Source organism: Azolla caroliniana, unplaced genomic scaffold (assembly GCF_043228905.1).
Source record: "Azolla caroliniana isolate FFs.n. ecotype wild unplaced genomic scaffold, voAzoCaro1.0.p SCAF_1, whole genome shotgun sequence".
Lineage (NCBI taxonomy): Eukaryota > Viridiplantae > Streptophyta > Polypodiopsida > Salviniales > Salviniaceae > Azolla > Azolla caroliniana.
In genome coordinates this window covers 31727399-31747601 of record NW_028230436.1, presented here as the reverse complement: position 1 = coordinate 31747601, position 20203 = coordinate 31727399, and the positions used below count along the sequence as shown (strand labels likewise).

Below are 20203 nucleotides of genomic sequence, written 5' to 3'. Positions count from 1 at the left end.
TTCCCAATGAGAAAATATTTTATACGTCCTTTAAAAGATTTCACATGCCAATTTGGCAAAAGTGAGTAAGTTTGTCCACATACTTTAACATTGTCAAACAAAAGATAATGTGACAAATGTTAGTGGCTGATTCATTAGTATGGTTTTGAAGACAATGATATTACTGGTTTGTAATCCATGAAGAAGTGGTTGTGACTTGTGAGACAAACAGGTACTTATCTTTTGGGGCTCAATTTTTTAAGCATCACGATGGTTCCATGTAGAGGAAAAGGAGTCACTCAGAATATACTCTTAAGCAATAACTTAAAATCATCTTTCTAATGACATTAGTGTATTTTACATTACTCTCTCTTGGGAACAACTAATTACATCTGTATTTAACAGCATAAAACCTATGCAATTATATCTAGCACTACTAACACCACATACAAGAAAGAAGGAAGAAGGAAGAAGGAAGAAGAAGAAGAAGAAGAAGAAGAAGAAGAAGAAGAAGAAGAAGAAGAAGAAGAAGAGAGACCAAAATCATGAGCAAACCACACGTTCTCATGTTTCCTTTCCCCACACTTGGCCATATCAACCCTATGGGCCTCTTGGCTACCCATCTGGCCTCTTCAGGAGATCTAGACATAACCTTAATCCACACCGCCAGAACCATGTCGCTCTTCGACAATAGTACCAATAACCTTACTGGAGCAACCCTCGGCGAATGCATCAAAATTGAGGTAATCCAAGATCTACTAGATCCAATGGACAAGAATGTACCTATCAGCCCATCTTTAGAGATGTTTGTGGACTCCTTCCCTCTCCTAATGATGAAGCTAGAAGAGCTCTTACATAAGCTTTCTGTTGCTGAGAGTAAAGATGGTGCTTCTCATGCTCTTCCTCCTTGTTGTATCATCTCTGACAGCTTCTTGACATGGACTCAAGATGTGGCTAACAAGTTCAACATACCGAGGATTGAATTTTGGCCATCTTCTGTCACTACATATGCCATGGGCTCCTATGTTCCTCGATTACTCGCCAATGGTCAACTTCCTGTGAAGCCAGGTAGCTCTTCATGTCAACCAACATATTCATTTGAGTGTCTTCCTTGTGGCCGTCTGGTTTTCTATTTTGTTTCTCTTGGAAGCATAGGTCATGCATGCCACGTGAAGCGGCTACAACAAGAGATAGTTAGTTTCTCGCATAGAGAAACTAACTATCAATGCAATACATGTGTAGATCGCAATGGTAGATACATTGTAATAGTGGAGATCTCCGATGGGTCTTAAACAAAGAGCCCCAAGATGCTATATCGAGGGACAATTTTATATAATGGCCACATTGTTTGTTGTCTTTCTGTAGACCGAGCAATCATTGCAAGGAGATGTCCAACACAAGAGATTGGTCTTACCTAGAGGCTTTAGAAATGCAATTCCACATCCTTGTACCTTATTAGACGAGCACATTTATATTTTTAGGAGCCCATATGGCCACATAGTTTAGTCATTTCAAGGAATCTAGAATATAGCTCAATTTTAATGGTCAATGCTTACTTTAATAGATTGTTCATGAGGTATGGTTAATCAAACAAAAATTCCGATGGATTTCAGCTAGAACTTCCTCCAATGCGCGCGAATTTGTTAGAAGAGACGCTACCTGATGAGATGCTTCCTTGCTTTTTTCTCAGGTGCTTGTGGTGACACATATTTTGACCCCTTACCTGGACTCGGCTCGTGGAAAATTTGCGATTTCTTTTACGACTTAACCTATCCCAGATCACCATTCTTTTTCAGATTCATTCACGAATCATGTGCACGGGGAAAGGAGGCCCAACGAGTCATTGTGCATTCCGTATACGAATGGGAAAAGGATATTGTAAATGTTTTGCGGCTGGAGGGGATACCTATTGATCCCATCGGTCCGTTACTTTTGGAAGGATACAAGAGGGCAAGCCCACATTCGGAGGATGATGGGTGCCTTGAATGGCTCGACAAGCAAACTAACTCATCAGTTATCTATGTATCCTTTGGGAGCAATGTCAAGCTTTCACTTGAAGAGATCCATGAGCTGGTCCTAGGCCTTGAGGATAGCCTGCAACCATTCTTGCTTGTGATTCGTCCCGATTTAGCATCTGGTAAGGACATTTCGAGTGTGTTACCATTGGGTTTCCTTCTTAGGACTAAAGCGAGGGGTAGAGTAACTGCGTGGGCACCCCAACTCGATGTTCTTGCGCATGATGCAATTGGAGGATTCCTCACTCATTGTGGGTGGAACTCCATATTGGAGTCCCTTTGGAATGGGAAACCATTCATCGGGTGCCCTCGTGCGGCTGAGCAAAACACAAACTTGAAGTGTCTCATAGATTGGAATGTGGCCATTCCCATGGATGTAGGAAAGAGTGCAGTTGAGCTTAAGAAGGGCTTGGTTACAAAAGCCATCAATACATTGATGCATACATCGGAGGGAGAAAAAGTGAGGAAAAGGATATTGAAGATGAAAGAAGAAGCTAGACGCGCAATGGAGATTGGGTATTCGAGGTCTAGTTTGAACAAGCTTGTCGAAGATATCAAGGAAATGAGTCTTGGTGCACAGCCGTGCTTCCTCTAGGTCAAAGTTAGATCAATATTGGTTTTGGTTAGGATGAATTGGAAATTACAATGAAATGGGAATGTTGGTGGGATCATATCTTACTCAAAATGTAAAGATGGATTCCATTGCACATGGGTGTCATCCGAATATGAAACTAGAGCTCTATAAAGTTATTGGTTTAAAGCTCTCGATTTTGTTGTTAGTATTCAAAATGAAAGGGGTGTTTTTTTGGAGCTTGGAGTTTCAATCATTTTAGTGGATACACATAAGAACATGAGTAGCTTTGTCTTTTTTTGTTGGGCCCTCGTTAAATGGAAGAGAAACTCAACGTAATGTAATCAATCTATTTCTACATCCTTAAGCCTCGATGCTTAGAAAGTTCATGAAATAGTCAAAAGGGTCATTAGATTTACCAGTATTCAAAATGAAGGGGGTGTTTTTTTGGAGCTTGGAGTTTCAATCATTTTAGTGGATACACATAAGAACGTGAGTAGCTTTGTCTTTTTTGCCAGGCCCTTGTTAGACGAAAAAGAAAGGCAACGTAATGTAATCAATCTATTTCTACATTATTAAGCCTCGAACACTTAAGCATCCAACCAAGTTGTTAGTTTCTACTTTTTACTTATGTGAGACATGGATTGGATCCTTACATATTGCTATGAACGGTTTTGAGTTGTTCACTATATACCCGAAAAGCTAAATTGCTAAAAGAATAGGTGTGCTATGATATGGGTTCAACATTATTAAACAATTAGCCTTGATTATTCCACTACACCCATTTGTTGATGTTCCATTTGTTTTTCTCAACAACCAATCATAATCATATGGTACTTTTGTTGGGAGCTACCGTTGGTATATGTTCCGCATGTGAGGCACGTCTATTCCATATCGTGGAGAAGGAGCTAATAGAACCAAAAGAGATATCCAATGTAGCGTGTATAAATTAAATGCACTCTATAATGAAATTGTATATCATAATCCATATCAAAGCGTTATGTTATCCGGATGTAGTTTCGCTTATATCAATTAACGTCAAGCCATGAACTAGACTCTTGCCAATCTACTATCGGTAAGTATCCCAATACTCTTTACTCTATTGCTACTAAGACAACATACATAAGTGAGGGATGAGGGCGAGATTATAGAAATTGGTTGGGTGTTGACCAAAACCTAATAAATTTGAGGGTACTCACATGGTTGATGATTGAAGATCAATCGCTTCATTGGAGGCACGTGTCGACTCATGGACACAAGGAGGAACATGCATGTCCACGCGACCACATGAATGTTTTGGCCAAGCAGTGGCCGGAGGAAAACTAGTGAGTCTAAAGGAGAAGAGTACTCTCTCTTTTTAATGTGTACTCGAGAAGAGATCAAGTTCTCCATGACATGTCTTCACCATGGCCAATCACCAACGCTCTAATATGCGCGCACGCACACACACACAGAGTCCGCATTTTGATCTTAGCACACTGTATTTTTTATTTGCTTGCTTTCTTTCTCTCTCTCCCTCAAATTAGATCCCTATTACTCACATGAACTGAGCCGTTCGAAATGGCTCGAATATCAGAAGGGTTTATGTTAAATGTACGTACCACTTTTGAGAAGGTATCAATTAATCAAAGTTGGTTCAAGTAAAAATGAACCATTATATTTCAAAGTTTTACCTCATGTTTTTGTATATATATAGTATGTACACCCAAATGTAGAAGCTTTCTCGATTTACTTTCCCAATGCAGAAGCTTTGATCAGTCCTTTAGAAGCTTCCAACATTCCAATTTGGCAAAAGTGAAAAAGTTGCCAAAAGTCATATAAGCATACTATATAATGTGTGTGGGGACTCGACTTTGAAAACATAAAGGCAACGTGACATATCCTATTCATCGATTCATTAGTATGGTTTTGAAGACATGGAGATAAGTGTTTTGTGGTTCATGAAGAAGTGGTTGTGAGACAAGCGGGTACATATCTTATGGCCCATGGGGCACAACTTTTTAAGCATTTAGATGATTCCACCTACAACGATCTCAGAGTAGGCTCTTAAGCAATGGCTTAAAACTTTCTTTGCAATGGCATTTATGTATTTCACATTACTCTCTCTTCAGAGCAATTAATCACATCTTTATTTAGCATTACAATAAAACGTATGCCATTATATCTAGCACTACCACCACTGCATATAAGCAACAAGCAAGCAAGAAGAAGAAGAAGAAGAAGAAGAAGAAGAAGAAGAAGAGGGAGACCAAAATCATGAGCAAACCACATGTTCTCATGTTTCCTTTCCCCGCACTTGGCCATATCAACCCTATGGGTCTCTTGGCTACCCATCTGGCCTCTTCAGGAGATCTAGACATAACCTTAATCTACACCGCACGAATCATGTCCCTCTTCGACAATAGTACCAATAACCTTACGAGCGCAATCCTCGGCGAAGGCATCAAAGTTGAGGTAATCCAAGATCTACCAGATCCAATGGACAAGGGTGCACCTATCATCCCATCTTTTCAGATGTTTGTGGACTCCTTCCCTCTCCTAATGCTGAAGCTAGAAGAGCTCTTACATAAGCTTTTTAACGTTTGTGAGAGTAAAGATGGTGCTTCTCATGTTCTTCCTCCTTGTTGTATCATCTCTAATAGTTTCTTGACTTGGACTCAAGATGTGGCTAACAAATTCAACATACCAAGGATTGAGTTTTGGGCCTCTTCTGTCACTAGCTATGCCATGGGCTTCTATGCTCCTCGATTACTTGCCAATGGTCAACTTCCTGTGAAGCCAGGTAGTTCATTCAGTTCTTCATGTCAACCAACATATTCATTTGAGTGTCTTTGTTGAGGACGTCTGGTTTTTTATTTTGTTTCTCTTGGAAGCATAGGCCATGCATGCCATGTGAAGCGGCTACAACAAGAGATAGTTAGTCTCTCACATAGAGAGGCCCGGGATGCCATACATGTGTAGCTAGCAATGGCAGATACATTGGTTAGAGTTATGTAATAGTGGAGATCTCGGATGGGTCTTATACAAAGCGACCCAAGACGCTATACCGAGGGACAATTCTATGTAATGCAACAATTAATGGCCACATTGTTTGTCTTTCCGTAGACCGAGTAATCAATGCAAGGAGATGTCCAACACAAGAGATAGGTCTTACGTAGAGGATTTGGCAATGCAATGCCACATCCTTGTACCTTATTCGAGGAGCACATTTATATTTTTAGGAGCCCATATGCCTACATAGTTTAATCATTCCAAGGAATCTTGAATATAACTAAATTTTAATGGTCAATGCTAACATTAATAGAATGGTCATGGGGTATGGTTCACCAGAGTAAAATTCCTCCAATGTACATGAATTTGTTATAAGAGAAGTTACCTAATGAGAGGCTTCCTTGGTTTTTTCCGCAGGTGCTTGTGGTGACACATATTTCGACCCTTTACCCGGACTCGGCTTGTGGAAAATTTGTGATTTCTTTTACGACTTAGCCTATCCCATATCACCGTTTACTTTCAAATTCATTCAGGAATCATGTGCGCGAGGAAAGGAGGCCCAACGAGTCATTGTGCATTCCGTATACGAATGGGAAAAGGATATTGTGAATGCTTTGCGGCAGGAGGGGATACCTATTGACCCCATCGGTCCATTACTTTTGAAAGGATACAAGAGGGCAAGCCCACATTCGGAGGATGATGGGTGCCTTGAATGGCTCGACAAGCAAACTAACTCATCAGTTATCTATGTATCCTTTGGGAGCTATGCCAAGCTTTCAGTTGAGGAGATCCATGAGTTGGCCCTTGGTCTTGAGGATAGCCAGCAACCATTCTTGCTTGTGATTCGTCCGGATTTAGCAATGGGTAATGATACTTCGAGTGTATTGCCGACGGGTTTCCTTCTTAGGACTAAAGAGAGGGGTAGAGTAACCTCGTGGGCACCCCAACTCGATGTTCTAGAGCATGATGCAATTGGAGGATTCCTCACTCATTGTGGGTGGAACTCCATACTGGAGTCCCTTTGGAATGGGAAACCATTCATTGGGTGCCCTCGTGGGGCTGAGCAAAACACAAACTTGAAGTGTCTCATAGATTGGAATGTGGCCATTCCCATGGATGTAGGAAAGAGCAAGGTTGAGGTTAAGAAGGGCTTGGTGACAAAAGCTATCAATACATTGATGCATAAACCAGAGGGAGAAAAGGTGAGGAAAAGGATATTGGAGATGAAAGAAGAAGCTAGACATGCAATGGAGATTGGGTATTCGAGGTCTAGTTTGAACAAGCTTGTTGAGGATATCAAGGAAATGAGTCTTGGTGCACGACCGTGCTTCCTCTAGGTCAAAGTTAGATAAATATTGGTTTTGGTTAGGATGGATTGGAATTACAGTGAAATGGGAATGTTAATAGGGAGCATATCTTACTCGAAATGTAAAGGTGGATTCCATTGCATATGAGTGTCTTCTGAATTTGAAACTAGAGCTCTATAAAGTTATTGGTTTAAAGCTCTTGATTACGGTGTTAGTATTCAACATGAAGGGGCTGTTTTTATGTAGCTAGGATTTTTGGAAATTCCATTTATGAGTTTCCATCATTTTAGTGGATACACATAAGAATGTGAGTAGCTTGGTCTTTTTTGTCGGGCCCTTGTTAGATGGAAGCGAAAGGGAACCTAATGTAATTGATCTATTTCTATATCCTTAAATCTCGATGTGCACAAAGTTAATCAAATAGTCGAAAGGGTCATTAGATTTACCACAAGGTGGTCAAGCAATGTTGGCTAGAAAACTTTTCTCTAATGGTGGTTGTATGACTAGATTGCCAACCCGTAAAGTTAAGTTTCAAATATTCCCAACATCATACTACATATTGACAATGCGTTGTATCAAACAAATGATTCACATGTTAATTATTGCAATGCCATGGTACAAGTTGATTCGTAGTGATATTATTATTATCCTTATATTGTCATATGCACAAAGGAGGAACTTACATAAGAGGTTTGTGAAAAATAGTAAAATTAACAAGAGTGCTATGTTATTTGTTCTTTTGCCCCATTTAGGATCAATTGGTGTTAAGCCATCAACATACTTTCAACATGCAAACAAGTTGTTAGTTTCTACTTTTTACTTGGGTGAGACATAAGATTGACTCCTTACACATTATTTTAAAGGGTTTTAAACTTTTCACTCTATACCCGAAGAGTTAAACTCTTAAAAAGAATCGATGTGTGATGATATGGGTTCAACATTGTTAAACAATCAGCCCTCAATTATTCCAATACACACCCATTTGTTTTGCCCAAGAACCAACCATAATCATATGGTACTTCAGTTGGTAGTTACCGTTGGTATGTCCCATATGTGAGCTAGTTCTAATCCATAAGGAGCTAATTGAACCAAAAGAGAAATCCAATGTAGCATGTATAAATCAAATGCCCTTTATTTCATGAAAATCGTATATCATGATCCATGTCAAATCGCTATGTTATCCGGATGTAGTTTGGCTTATATCAATTAATGTCGAACCACAACGAGACTCTTGCCAATCTACTATTGGTAAGTATCCCAACACACTTTACTCTATTGCTACCAAGGCAAGATACATCATATTCTACACATGCATATGTGAGGGATGAGGGCGAGATTATAAAAACTGGTTGGGTGTTGACCAAAGCCTAATAAATTTGAGGGTACTCACATGATGCTAAACCTCATGTTTGGGGTTCATGGTAGGAAGAGATACTTAGATGGTACAAGGATTGAAGATCAATCACATCATTTGAGGCACGTGTTCACGAGTGGACAAACATGCCCACATGATCACGGGAATGTTTTGGGTGAGTGATGAGCACTACATATGGCCGGATGAAACTAGTGAGTCTAAAGGGAGAAGGGCACTTTCTCTTTTTTTTGTCCAATTGCGAGGAGATCAAGTTCTCCATGACATGTCTTCACCATGGCCAATCACCAAAGCTCTAATATGTGCACACACACCCACACTCTGCATTTTGATCTTAGCATAGTGTATTTTTTATTTGCTTCCTTTATCTGTATACATTTGCATATATACATATATACATATGTACATACAATATATATATTGTGAAATGCACATAAGACCACAATATATATATATATATATATGGCGATTCTTTGAGAGGTGTGGACATCGAGTGGGCAAGTGGGAAGTAAGCAAAACTGCAATATGTAGTTCTCAAAAGATCCCCCTCTTTTATGTGCATGTACATGTTTATGCAAGGCATGCTCTCGATCACGGAGCAATTTTTTTGTACAACATATAGGCAGTCCATATATATATATATATATGTATGTATACATGCCCTCCTGAGTTCTGACCGTCTTTTTACTGTATACTTAGTGCAGATATATGTTCAGGCCCGCTTCCTTCTTTGCCTCTGGTAAGCACCCTCAAATTTCTCAAATTTATGCTCACAATCGGCACGTTGAAAAATGGAAAATAGCTTTTCGAACTGATTATACCAGATTCCCCCCAATGAATGATTTGGCTTGTTCCATACATAATCTTGGGGTCATTTTGACGGCTCAGGAGGTTAATGCTTTTTAGCATAACGTTAATTTCTTGTCTCATGTTGTTGACAACATCGTAATTTGTTAGGGTTCATCTTGAGCATGAATGATGATGATACCAGAACGTTGCTAAGACAGTGTTGGAAGCATATAGGATCATGGAGAAGACATCAAGATATACTTCTTTAAGATATTTAGGACAATGTCTATGGTTGTGGGAATGACATAATATAGATACCTTAAGGCTGATGTTGCAAGCCGTACTAAAACATTGCTATGGGTAAACAACAAATTGTTTTGAATTATCTATAAACCTTCTTTTTTACCATGTTTCCATGGCACATGATGAGTATGCTGGCATGTTCTCTGCAAGTCAGATTGCGAGAATTTCAAAAGAAACTCATTTATTGCATTGGCCATCGGTGGAACTTGTTCCTACTCAAGGTATATAGATTGGCATATTACCTGTCAGACCGCAACCCTTGTTCTTATTGGCATTTAATGTCCATGGCACAAGGTGGATACACTTGCGTACTCTCTGCAAACCCTCCTGCCTGCTGTTTGGTAGTAACTGATGTTTAATGGCATCAAGAATTGATGGAGCTTGTTCCTGTGCCAATTATTATTTCTTGAACTGAAGAGACTAAATTGGTGGTGTCTGCTTGAGTCTGTAGACAGTTGTGTGCAATTTGAGGACAGTATATGTTGGCCATTTGGCATTTGGGCACATTGATGGATTCTGTTCCTAGCCAAAATATTATCTCCTCTATATCACATTAATCTTTTGCACATGGAATTAAGTGACACATATTGAAATCCATCAATTCATAACACGCTATCATGATTTTTATCAGGAAATCGATGTAATAAATGAAAATGAGAATCAATGTGCTCTAAGCTGATTTTCTGTATGAATTTTGCTGAGAATCTGGATTAAATGCTTTGTTATACAAAATGGTCAAACCTTAAAGATTGTGAGATATATATTTTATTTCTAGTTTAACATGTTTTTAGGTTTCATGAACAATTGAAGCCAAGCAATTGAAGATATAAATCTGCTCAAAGCTGTCTTGCTTTGTGCGTTTGGTTCAAACTGAATGCTTTGACATCAAACGCAGAATTTCTCAAAACCTTTAAGATGTTAAGATATATGGTATCTCTAGTGACCACTCGTGTTTTCATGCTTTACAAGAAAGCAAACAAACCAAAAAAAAAGAAATGGATTAGAGAATAGAAGTAACGAAAGCATCTTCAAGTTTTCTCAATAATATTACATCAGAGCTCTATTATACACATTATCAATCATATGGCAGAAAGAAACACATTCGGACATTGTCGATCTTTACCTTGTGATGACAAGTTTTACCAAACATTTATGCTTTGAATATTTTCTTATATATTTGCAGAGAGAAAATACATGTAATTGAATCCAATGGGGTCTGATGATGGACCGGGTTTGATATGTGCGGGACAACGGATTGCTGATCTAGAAGAACTTGTGGCTTCTCTCTCTAACAAAATAGAGGCATGTATATCCATGTACAAAAATGTCTTAAAAAATACAAAACCCATTTTAATAAATTGGGTCTTGGTTCAAATTAAATTCATTCAACCGGGGAAATATTTTGAACAGTATAATAAACGTGATGATCCGTGTTAACATTAGGACCTTGAAGCAGAAAATTCTGGTTTGTGGAAAATCCTAAAGCAGGTTGACTCTTTTTTAACCTTGTGTTTGGTATATGTCTTCTCTAACATCCAATCGCTAACATTACTGTTTATTTACAGAGTAGAAAGTATAGAAAGTTCGCAAATGCTGAAGCCCATCAACAAAGCCTCAAAAGAACAACAAACTCTTCATATGACTCTGGTATAGTGGGCAGTGCAAAAATGAACTATGCGAATTTAGAAAATAGTGGAAAAAAATCGTGAAGTTGATAATCTTCAATCGTTTATCGTAGAGAGTAGGCAAGGTGTTGAGGTGATTCATCTAGAGGTCCCTTTGAAAGCATGCACATCAAGTGAGAGGTCAGAAGAAGAGGAAGCCCAGGAAATAGAGCTAGATCAATTGATGAACAATGCATTGGACATTTTCCCCATGCCAGCAGTGATTAAACAAGGAAAAGGAAAAGGTGCAACATGTAGTTGAACTTCAGTTCAGTTTACTTGTATTTCATCTTACACCATCAACAACATTGGCTATAACCACCATATGGTATTGACTGTGTGCAGGTGATCTTTCTCATTACTCTAGGAAGCACGTGGCCTTGAAAATCATGTATCAAGGTGACAGGTACAAAGATGTTGCTTCCTTCTTTTGAATTTTCTTTAAGTGCGGTTTCGTTTCAGATAGAAAAATTACTTTTCATGGAAATGATTGCTATTTGTCAAGGGCCTACTTGTTCTGATGGACACTGATAATGTCAGTAGGAATGACATAGCTTTTGTCTCGAAGATGTATATGTGTGTATATGAGAAAGAATCTTCATTCCTTGTAACAATATCAATTTTGAAAGTGAGTTCTGTGCTCTCTAAATTGAAAGATTCTTGTACATCTCTTAAACCTCCATTGAAGACATCTTCAATGCTGCAGAATGACTCCACACTGTCTAGGCTAAATCAAAGTGGAATCAACAGTTGAAGAGGATTACAAGCAGAAAACATCCTGTGATGTCCTCCTGATAACATTTCAACCTGTTTTGCCATTAGAATAGGGAAAGCCACTTTACAAAGTGAAAGAAGCACCGTCTGCATGGCACATTGATATGATCAATGACTCAACAAGAGAGAAATGAGGCACCAACTGAAAGGTCAAGGATATTGAGGCGAATGGAGGGCAAAGTAGGTCTGTTGGTTAGATAATCGACATAGCATTAATGGTTTTGAGATCTGTGAAGAAGCAAATAAACCATGTACAGTAGCAGAGGCATTGGTAGATCCAAAGCAGAAATTTTCATTTCAATCTTCATTTAAGGTCTACCAACTTGTGATACTCCCACTGACGAAATTAGTGGACACAACTAGCTATGTCCACAGGTATTAATGTGCTTTAGCATACATGGGCATACATTCTAGTAAAGCTGCTTTGTTGGATGAATTTGGTGCCCAACAGCAGCCATGTACATAAACACTTGGTGGATCTTGTGCCTGTATATGAAGTTGCTGCTTTCAGTATAGATTTTGTATTGTGTTTAGCAGTAACATCAACAAGTCAACAAAGATAAAATACTGTTCATTTGAATATTCAGGATGGTAGGGTAAAGAAAGTCTCCAAGCTGTACATGAAATTCTAATTATTGACTATTTTATTTGATTAAAAAGGTTTTTTATAGAATCAGAAAGATGATAAATGCTGCTATTGGAAGCTAACTTTCAACTTGTATAAACATGACTATGGTATTTTATAAAGGAACAAATCCAAGTAATTATCACTGTATTGTGTTTTAACATTTTCTTACAATGTTAAAACATTTGTAATTCATAAATACAGATTTCACGGGTTTGCGTCACAAGCAAACAACCAGAGAACTGTTGAGGTATTCTTTACAGAGATCTTTTGTTTTGCTGGATAACTATCCAAGTGTAATAACTACTCTGCTTCTTGTTATAAGAATAATCTGAATATTGTTCTAGATTTGTTTAGAGTATGAAACATGAAAGTTTACATTGGTGCATGTCATATATTCATAGTTTAAATGGGGTCTCTAACGAGTTTGCTCAAAGCACAATATGAAGTGTTTTGAGTCCTTCAGATGGATTTCTTGGAACTTTATAGGTTAAACAATGGCTGTAAACGTTAGTGTGTTTTCTGCTCTTTCTCGTTGATAGAATCATTTGTCTTTGAATCACTTATCTTGCTCAAGCACGCTTTATATGCGTATTTCCTTGTTCTTTAGTTGAGGAACTGTATTTTCTTGAAAATCACATTTGCCTGAATTTAACTGGAGAACCAGGCTTATTTCTAGTGTTATGTTCCAAGTAAACCTTGCTGACCCGTAAATGTTCTAATATTTGTTAGCATTAAAAATGTCATGATCATTTGTATATTGAAATTATCATGATATTTTCTTTCAGGCGGAATTATTTGCAGCTTTAGAAAAGACAAAATTAATTGTAGGAGGCCGTGTCGAAGCAAAGTATACACGGTGTGGTCGAACAGATAAAGGAGTTTCAGCCAATGGCCAGGTTCAATTTGATAGCATGGGGATCCTTATAAAGTAACACTATAGATAACTATTGTTTCTTCAATTGCAAGTTTAGAACCATAGTTCACAATGGAATCCAAAGTGTTAATGCTTTTTGTTATGCAACATTTTGCATATACAGGTTGTTGCACTTTTACTACGTTCATATCACAAGGATCCTGATAGTGACACGCCAGTCTTGATTCCTGAAGAGGATAGAGTTACTGCCGCAATAGCAAGCCGTTCTCAAGAGTCTGAATTTGCAAAATTGCAAGGTTGGTACTATTACCCAAGCTTTATGTTCTGCAGAGTATGAAGACATTTTCATGAACAACCCAAAATAATGTAGGAAAAATATGTAAATATGTTCCTGAATCTTGTCCCAGGTATTAAAAAGTATGGCTTGATCTTTCTAAAACATGGTCACAGGGGGAGAGAAGCCTCCTCTTATTATTCTCAGTTTCCTTGTTTCTCTTTTTCATGAGATTAGTCAATCATTTTCTTAGCCAAAGAGTGGATATCACCATCTCAATTCTCTGCTCTCTGCTCTCTGCTCTCTGCTGCATGAGGTTGGTAAATTGCTGATTGAGCCTGAGTAGATTCAGCATAACTTTCCAATCTCTGTAAATCAGAAGCATATCACTATAATATTCTCAACAATGTAACGGGCATGAAAGGAGAGTTTTCCATCCTGCACATCTTTCATCAATTCATCATATTTCCACGTTAGTAGAAAAACGTCCCTGAGCATGAACTTTGTCCATCTACTCATATAGATAGAAGACAGTATCTTTAAAGGTTTTGAGATCAAATTATGACACTAGTTGAAACAAAAATATACAACTAAGCAGACACTGCCACAATTCTGTGAATTGATTGTGTAGATAATGAAGAAATAGATTATGTTGCGGTGTTGAATCGAGCATTGCCTATCGATATTCGTGTTCTTGGTTGGTGCTATGTTCCCTGCAATTTCCATGCTAGGTGAGCATTTTTTTCAGAATGTTTTATACTTTATATTGCTTCTATTGTATTGTATTCTTTTGTCTTTTCTGTTGAGCTTATGGATGTTTATCATCCATTATTTAAAGATTGTAAATTTGCATGCTCATGTGCAGACATGCACCTTTTTACTGAGAAACCCATGCTAGTTATGCATTTATCAAAATGTTTATCTTAATTATATTTTATCATGTTGATGCTTAAAAAGTGGACACTTCTACATCTGTTTGTGCATTTTGTACATCTAATTTCAACGTGTGCAAGACAACAAAAGTTTGTTTAAACTGATGGCTACATTTCATAATTGTGGTATAGGCAACCATAATTGCCAATCACTTCTTTATATTTTATTATATTACGTGTACCTTTTTGTCTTTTCTGTTTATCTTATAGATGTTTTATCATGCATTCTCTAGAGCATGCCTGTGTGCAGGCTTACTCCTTTTGTTTTAATAATACATCATAAATGTATTGTATAACAAAGAAGGCTGAAATATGTTTCCTTTTTAAATCTGACATATATTCTGAAAACACCAATATTTTATAATATATCCTATGGTATTGAAGCATTAAATGAAGAAGAATTATTAAAAGTTAAGGTTAAAGGCGCAGAATAGCTATCTAGATTCAATACAATACAAAAGTGTATCAAACATGGCCGAAGGCATTTGTTGTTCGAAGTATTTCACAACCACAAGGTACCTGCAAATTGTAGCTGACATGAATTTAGGCCTTTTTCCAGGTCACTCTTACACATAAACAGTGAATTAGTGTACTGATCTCAGAGCAACGTTTATAAGCATCTAAAAAGTTGTACTTATTGAAGAATATTGTTTATGCCTGAGAATGTTACTCAGTTTCTGCTGGCTTGTGCTCTCTATTGAAAAATCCGTTGGTTAGTAATTGCAGGTAATTTATCTTAATGTCATCACTCACTTATTATAGTTCTCTTTCAGGTTTAGTTGCTTATCAAGGGAATACAATTATATTTTTATAAATGATGGCCTTGACATTGAGGTAAGTCATACAATGTCTTGTCTATGCATAAATTCCGTACATTATGAAAGTGATGCAAGTTGATACAACATGACATATAGGAAATGAGAGTTGCTGCTGCTAAGTTTAAGGGGGAGCATGACTTCAGAAACTTCTGCAAAATGGATGCTGATAATGTTCATAACTATAGGCGTGAAATACTATCATTTGATATTATTCCCTGTGTGGAGTGAGTTATATACCGTTTACTTCGTTATATTATTGATTTTAGAGAATATGTTTACCTCAAATTTAGCTTATTGTTTTGTCTCGGTACCTGTGAACATGGAACATCAGTAGTTTGTGACAAAGTGATTGATTGCTGTGCTTTTTTCTTGCATTTCAGCTTAATCAAAACTAAGTTTATAAGTGTTATTCTTGTTTATCTTCAATCATATCATACTTTAACTATTCTGATGTAGTATTTGATTGTGAAATCACAGATGGAAGGGCTCCAATTTATGGATGTTCCGGGTTAAGGGGACAGCCTTTTTGTGGCATCAAGTACGGTGTATGGTTGCTGTTCTCTTCATGATTGGCCAAAAGAAGGAAAGCTCATCGGTAATCTCTATCTTCATAAAACAATGCAACTCTTGCAATACGTTTGGATCGTAGACATGCCATATGGCACTCACATATGTTAAATCTCACATTTTAGTTATTGTGCAGATGATTGATGAATTACTGGATGTCAGAAAAACATCACGAAAGCCACAATATGTGATGGCTGCTGAAACAGGCCTTGTCTTGCAATCCTGTGAGTTCAAGGGTATATCATTTCATTGCTCGCCAGGTAAATGTCTTTTTTAAGCCATTTAAGCGTTTGCATAAATCAACATGCCTAAGGCTGCTATAAGTAAAAAAAATTAGAAATATTGAGAATCGATTATATACGCATATAGAGTTACAATCACAGAGATGGATTATGAAAACAAACTTTCTATTACATATGATAGTAGGTCACAATGATGCTCCACCCATGTGCTCACGCCTTAGACCTTGGATGAGATCTGGACCAGCCCATGACACAACTAGTGGGGACCAATAGTAGTCACTACCATTGTGTAAGAGAAAGAGAGTGGATTATATTCTCTGTTTGGTCTCAATGTAGCATTAAATGTGCAAGTTAGTTGACAATAGTGGAGATATTCCTTTTCTGTGAACTGACTTGTCATTTAATATGACCCGGCTCCCGAGATACAAGCTAATGCTAGATAGCTAATCTTGAAGTGAATGACACATACTTCAAGACTAAGTACATCCTAACTTGCCCACAAAATATTCTTCTAGCTTACTTGATTAGTCAATCCTATTAGCCTACTTCCCTCTTTCCTAAATACATTCTGTCCTACTCATCTACGGTTTCCTAGATTGACACCTTATCGATCGATATGGTCAGGTTGCACAATAGCTACTCCTCATTTGGGGTGCTATCACAACTTGGGGTTAATCATTGATTATATCCATAGATTGACTTATTCGCCCCACGAATGCATACGAATGCGAATACGAATACATTAAAATGTATTCATTTTCTTCTTCTTTTTTGAAAAAAAATTTGTTTTCTGTGGAAAAAAAACATGTGCGAGCGAGTGAACAGCAAGCAGCAAGCGAGGAGCCTCACCCTGTTCCCTGTGCATGCTTATACCCTTGCCTGCCTCTGCATCCTGTTCTCGGCCAGAAAATTATGATTTCCGCTGAAACCCTAATTTTAGTCAAAATCCTAATTTCGACCATATTTCTTGTTTTCAGCCTGCATCCTGTCCTCCCTCTCATGCTCTACTCTAATCCTACATCCTGTTCTCGGCTGCAAACTCAGGGTTTCACTGAAACCCTAAGTTTAGCCGAAACCCTAATTAATAATTATTAATGTATCATTTCATTATTAATTAATTAATTTATATTTTTCAATGAATGAATTAATTTTTTAATGAATTAAGTAATGTATGTAAATTAATTAATGTATTAGTGAATTAATTAATGTTTAATTGAATTAATTAATTAATAGTAAATTGATTAATGTATTAGTAGATTAATTATTATATTAGTGAACTAATTAATTACTAATGTGTTAGTAAATTAATTATTGTCTTAGTGATTTAATTAATGTTTTAGTGAATTAATTGTTTTAGTGAACTAAATAAATTTTATTATATAAATTTAAAACGAATGGTTTTATAATATTCTCGAGGCATTTTTTCATTCTTGAATATTACGAATGTCGAATTTCATGCATGGGCCAATCTATGATTATATCTAACAGAAATGAGAAGTCATGTATTAATGTCAAAAGATAAAGTTTCCTTATTTATAGAAAGAGCATAAAAATATAGAAAGCATTGCAAAACAATATAAACCATGTCAATTATGTGTTGCTGAGTAATGATGTGCTAATGAAGACTACATATTAAATTTCATTTACTGAGTTATGCATATGCTCATAATAAATATTCCCCCCAAATTTCTAAGAGTAAATTCTTCGATGGGTTGGAAGTGTCTTGGGAAGTTCATGATACATTTATATACATAGACATTTTTTACAAATTTCTAAAAGTAAATGGATCTATCATCTGGGGGCATAGTATAACATGTTTGCATCAACAATAATTAGGTGCTGCAAGATCACTTCATTTACATTACGACAACATGGTTAGAGGACGTGTGCTGGCGGCTGCAATGCTCAATCATTCTTATGATCAGTTTCACATCTCTAATGGTTCAGAAAATGTTGAAGAGGCAACATGGAAAAAGATTCCGCATGTTCTTCTTTCTTGTCGTCCAACAGAACGTGAGTTGGATAAGCACTGCTGAAGTTTGTTCAACATTTGTTATATCCAACTAAGCATATTATAGCAAAGTGTGAAGTTTTCTAATAAATTAATAAGTTTACCACCTGATGTTTTCAATGTTATGCAGCTACCTATGAAGAACGGCGAATGAATCTTCTTAGCAAAAAGCAAGCAAAACCATGATATGCAACATGAGTTTTCATATGCTGAGTTTTCTTTGCATCCATGAAAAGCTTAGGAAACTACATATAAGAAAATACCAGAAACTCATTGGGATTTTCTTGGAAGCTTGCTAGATTTCTATACAATTGGCAAGTTAAAATATTCAACCACATTCTAGTGAAATTTTCCCTCGTTAAATGCACCATGTAAAGGATCCAACATATGAAATTGATATGTTGTCCTTATTTTTATGGCTAGTTATTATCATTAAATTGTTTAAATCTGATTGTGTATCAAGATTCTTTTCAATCTTGCAATTTGGTGGGTATATGATTGTGGTAAGCTGTGTGGATACTGTCTATCATCATTTTTTCAACAATCATAAAGATCAAGTATCATAGTGCTTAAAACCAATGCTTTCTCATGTATTTAAGGTATCAATTAGTTTTTCTCAATTGTTCCATTATAATTCTGATTAAAACGCTTTTCTTTTTGTTACCAGAAGACCGCAACCAATTACAATGTAGTCTATTCCAAATCTTGGAACTCTAACCCCATTTCAATAATCATTGATGATGTTAATTCCAATATAGTTTTCAGTGTGTTGTGAAACCAAAACTTGGCTTCCAAGACCATGGAGACTATACATTAGAAACAGGAGACATGTAATTATATGTCCAATAATACCACCTCTGAGCCATTGTATCATCTTTTGAACGTGGAAAGACAGGTAGCATGTGAAAATCTATACTTTATATTGCTTTTATATACCTGTTAAGAATTATGTCAAATAAATAAAGTGCTGAATTCCCAGAATGGCATTAGTAACACTAGTTTTTGAGCTATTATATCATCTTTGTAAATGCATACATTGCCTGTATATTCCAAGAATTATGGCAAATTAACAACCTGCATAATTCCCAAAATGCCTTTGAGAATGAAAACTTTTTTGCGCAATTATATCAATGCTTAATTGCTCTTCTTTTTTTAGTGAAATTAGGTAAACTCTTTGATATGTTAAATCATAACCTTGCATAACAAAAATAATCTATGGCTTTTATTTGTGAGCATTTAATTTTTTTCTAATGTCTTCATTGTAAGTTGGAAAATGTCCTTTTCCAAATTGAATCAAGCAACCTAATATGTGTCAAATAATCAATAAATCATTGCCTTTATATGTTACATAACATACCGCACTAATTTAAGATTATCTGACAAGGGATACATGAATAATGACAATTGTGTTTCAATGATTCTCTTGCATACACTCCATTTAGAAGTTGATTAATTATAGGGATGACATTGAATAATATTGGAGAAAATTTCAGGCTATCTTGTCCTATTTGCTCTTTCAACTTGTGATCATATAGATGTAAATATGCTCCTAGCTTTTACACAATAGCACATGGTTTCCTTGTGACAATGTTTGACTCTAGATTTAGGAACCAACCATATTCTTCACACAAAGCAAAAAGGGTGAACGTAATCCGGGCAAAAGTTAATAAATCGAATCCATGATACGCAGCATTGACCTTTTGTGATGAAGGGCTTCAAGGGTGTGAGAGCCAAGTTGGTAAGCCAGAGTTCGAAGTTCAATCTACATCAAGTACACGTCAGGACGGACAACTAGAGCCCCCTCGATCGATGTTGGCCCAACTCAGGAAACCAAAAGTGTGTGTGTGTGTGTGTGTGTGTGTGTGTGTGTGTGTATGTATGTATGTATGTATGTATGTATGTATGTCTGACGTGTCTATTATGACACAAATCATAAATGGTGTATGAATGGGTAAATATCCCATTTTTTGTTGTAAACCATTTGTCTCATGGGCCAATTTTGACCTTAGAAGGAAGACGTTAATATATCTTTCTTTCTTTCTGTGTGTGAGTTATATATATTTTGTTACCTAAAAGGAAGTATTTACATACA

The 20203-nt window shown here is 36.8% G+C and overlaps 2 protein-coding genes across 7 annotated transcripts; both read left to right on the top strand.

Moving 5' to 3' along the window:
- The first annotated feature begins 266 nt into the window (after positions 1–266).
- On the top strand, positions 267–7147 carry LOC147869761 (UDP-glycosyltransferase 76B1-like). Of its 3 annotated transcripts, none has more exons than XM_087332853.1 (2): positions 267–1047; positions 5974–7147. In XM_087332853.1, the coding sequence occupies exons 1-2, from the start codon at positions 525–527 to the stop codon at positions 6891–6893; spliced, it is 1443 nt and encodes a 480-aa protein (XP_087188979.1). In that variant the 5' UTR covers positions 267–524; the 3' UTR covers positions 6894–7147. The 3 variants fall into 3 exon arrangements, with proteins under 3 accessions (XP_087188979.1, XP_087188976.1, XP_087188972.1); XM_087332850.1 differs by lacking the exon at positions 5974–7147 and adding an exon at positions 1670–2804 and having other exon boundaries at positions 275–1047; XM_087332846.1 differs by lacking the exon at positions 267–1047 and adding an exon at positions 4752–5347.
- A 1752-nt stretch (positions 7148–8899) lies between these two features.
- LOC147869760 (Pseudouridine synthase family protein) lies at positions 8900–18560 on the top strand. Of its 4 annotated transcripts, none has more exons than XM_087332832.1 (16): positions 8900–8974; positions 10511–10629; positions 10771–10815; positions 10893–10974; positions 11066–11236; positions 11337–11397; positions 12595–12640; positions 13179–13289; positions 13431–13563; positions 14173–14272; positions 15247–15307; positions 15388–15515; positions 15769–15886; positions 15995–16118; positions 17937–18113; positions 18242–18560. In XM_087332832.1, exons 2-16 carry the CDS (start codon positions 10537–10539, stop codon positions 18295–18297), a joined length of 1506 nt encoding a protein of 501 aa, XP_087188958.1. In that variant the 5' UTR covers positions 8900–8974; positions 10511–10536; the 3' UTR covers positions 18298–18560. The 4 variants fall into 4 exon arrangements, with proteins under 4 accessions (XP_087188958.1, XP_087188968.1, XP_087188961.1 ...); XM_087332835.1 differs by lacking the exon at positions 8900–8974 and adding an exon at positions 9596–9802; XM_087332838.1 differs by lacking the exon at positions 8900–8974 and adding an exon at positions 10239–10257.
- The last annotated feature ends 1643 nt before the right edge of the window (positions 18561–20203 follow it).

Excerpts from the sequence above, each read along its gene's own strand:
- LOC147869761 (XM_087332846.1), top strand. The coding sequence starts at position 4,822 with ATGAGCAAACCACATGTTCTCATGTTTCCTTTCCCCGCACTTGGCCAT. Across the intron at positions 5,348-5,973 it reads TCAACTTCCTGTGAAGCCAG|GTGCTTGTGGTGACACATAT; the intron begins GTAGTTCATTCA and ends TTTTTTCCGCAG.
- LOC147869760 (XM_087332832.1), top strand. The coding sequence starts at position 10,537 with ATGGGGTCTGATGATGGACCGGGTTTGATATGTGCGGGACAACGGATT. Across the intron at positions 10,630-10,770 it reads CTCTCTCTAACAAAATAGAG|GACCTTGAAGCAGAAAATTC; the intron begins GCATGTATATCC and ends TGTTAACATTAG. Across the intron at positions 10,975-11,065 it reads AAACTCTTCATATGACTCTG|AGAGTAGGCAAGGTGTTGAG; the intron begins GTATAGTGGGCA and ends CGTTTATCGTAG.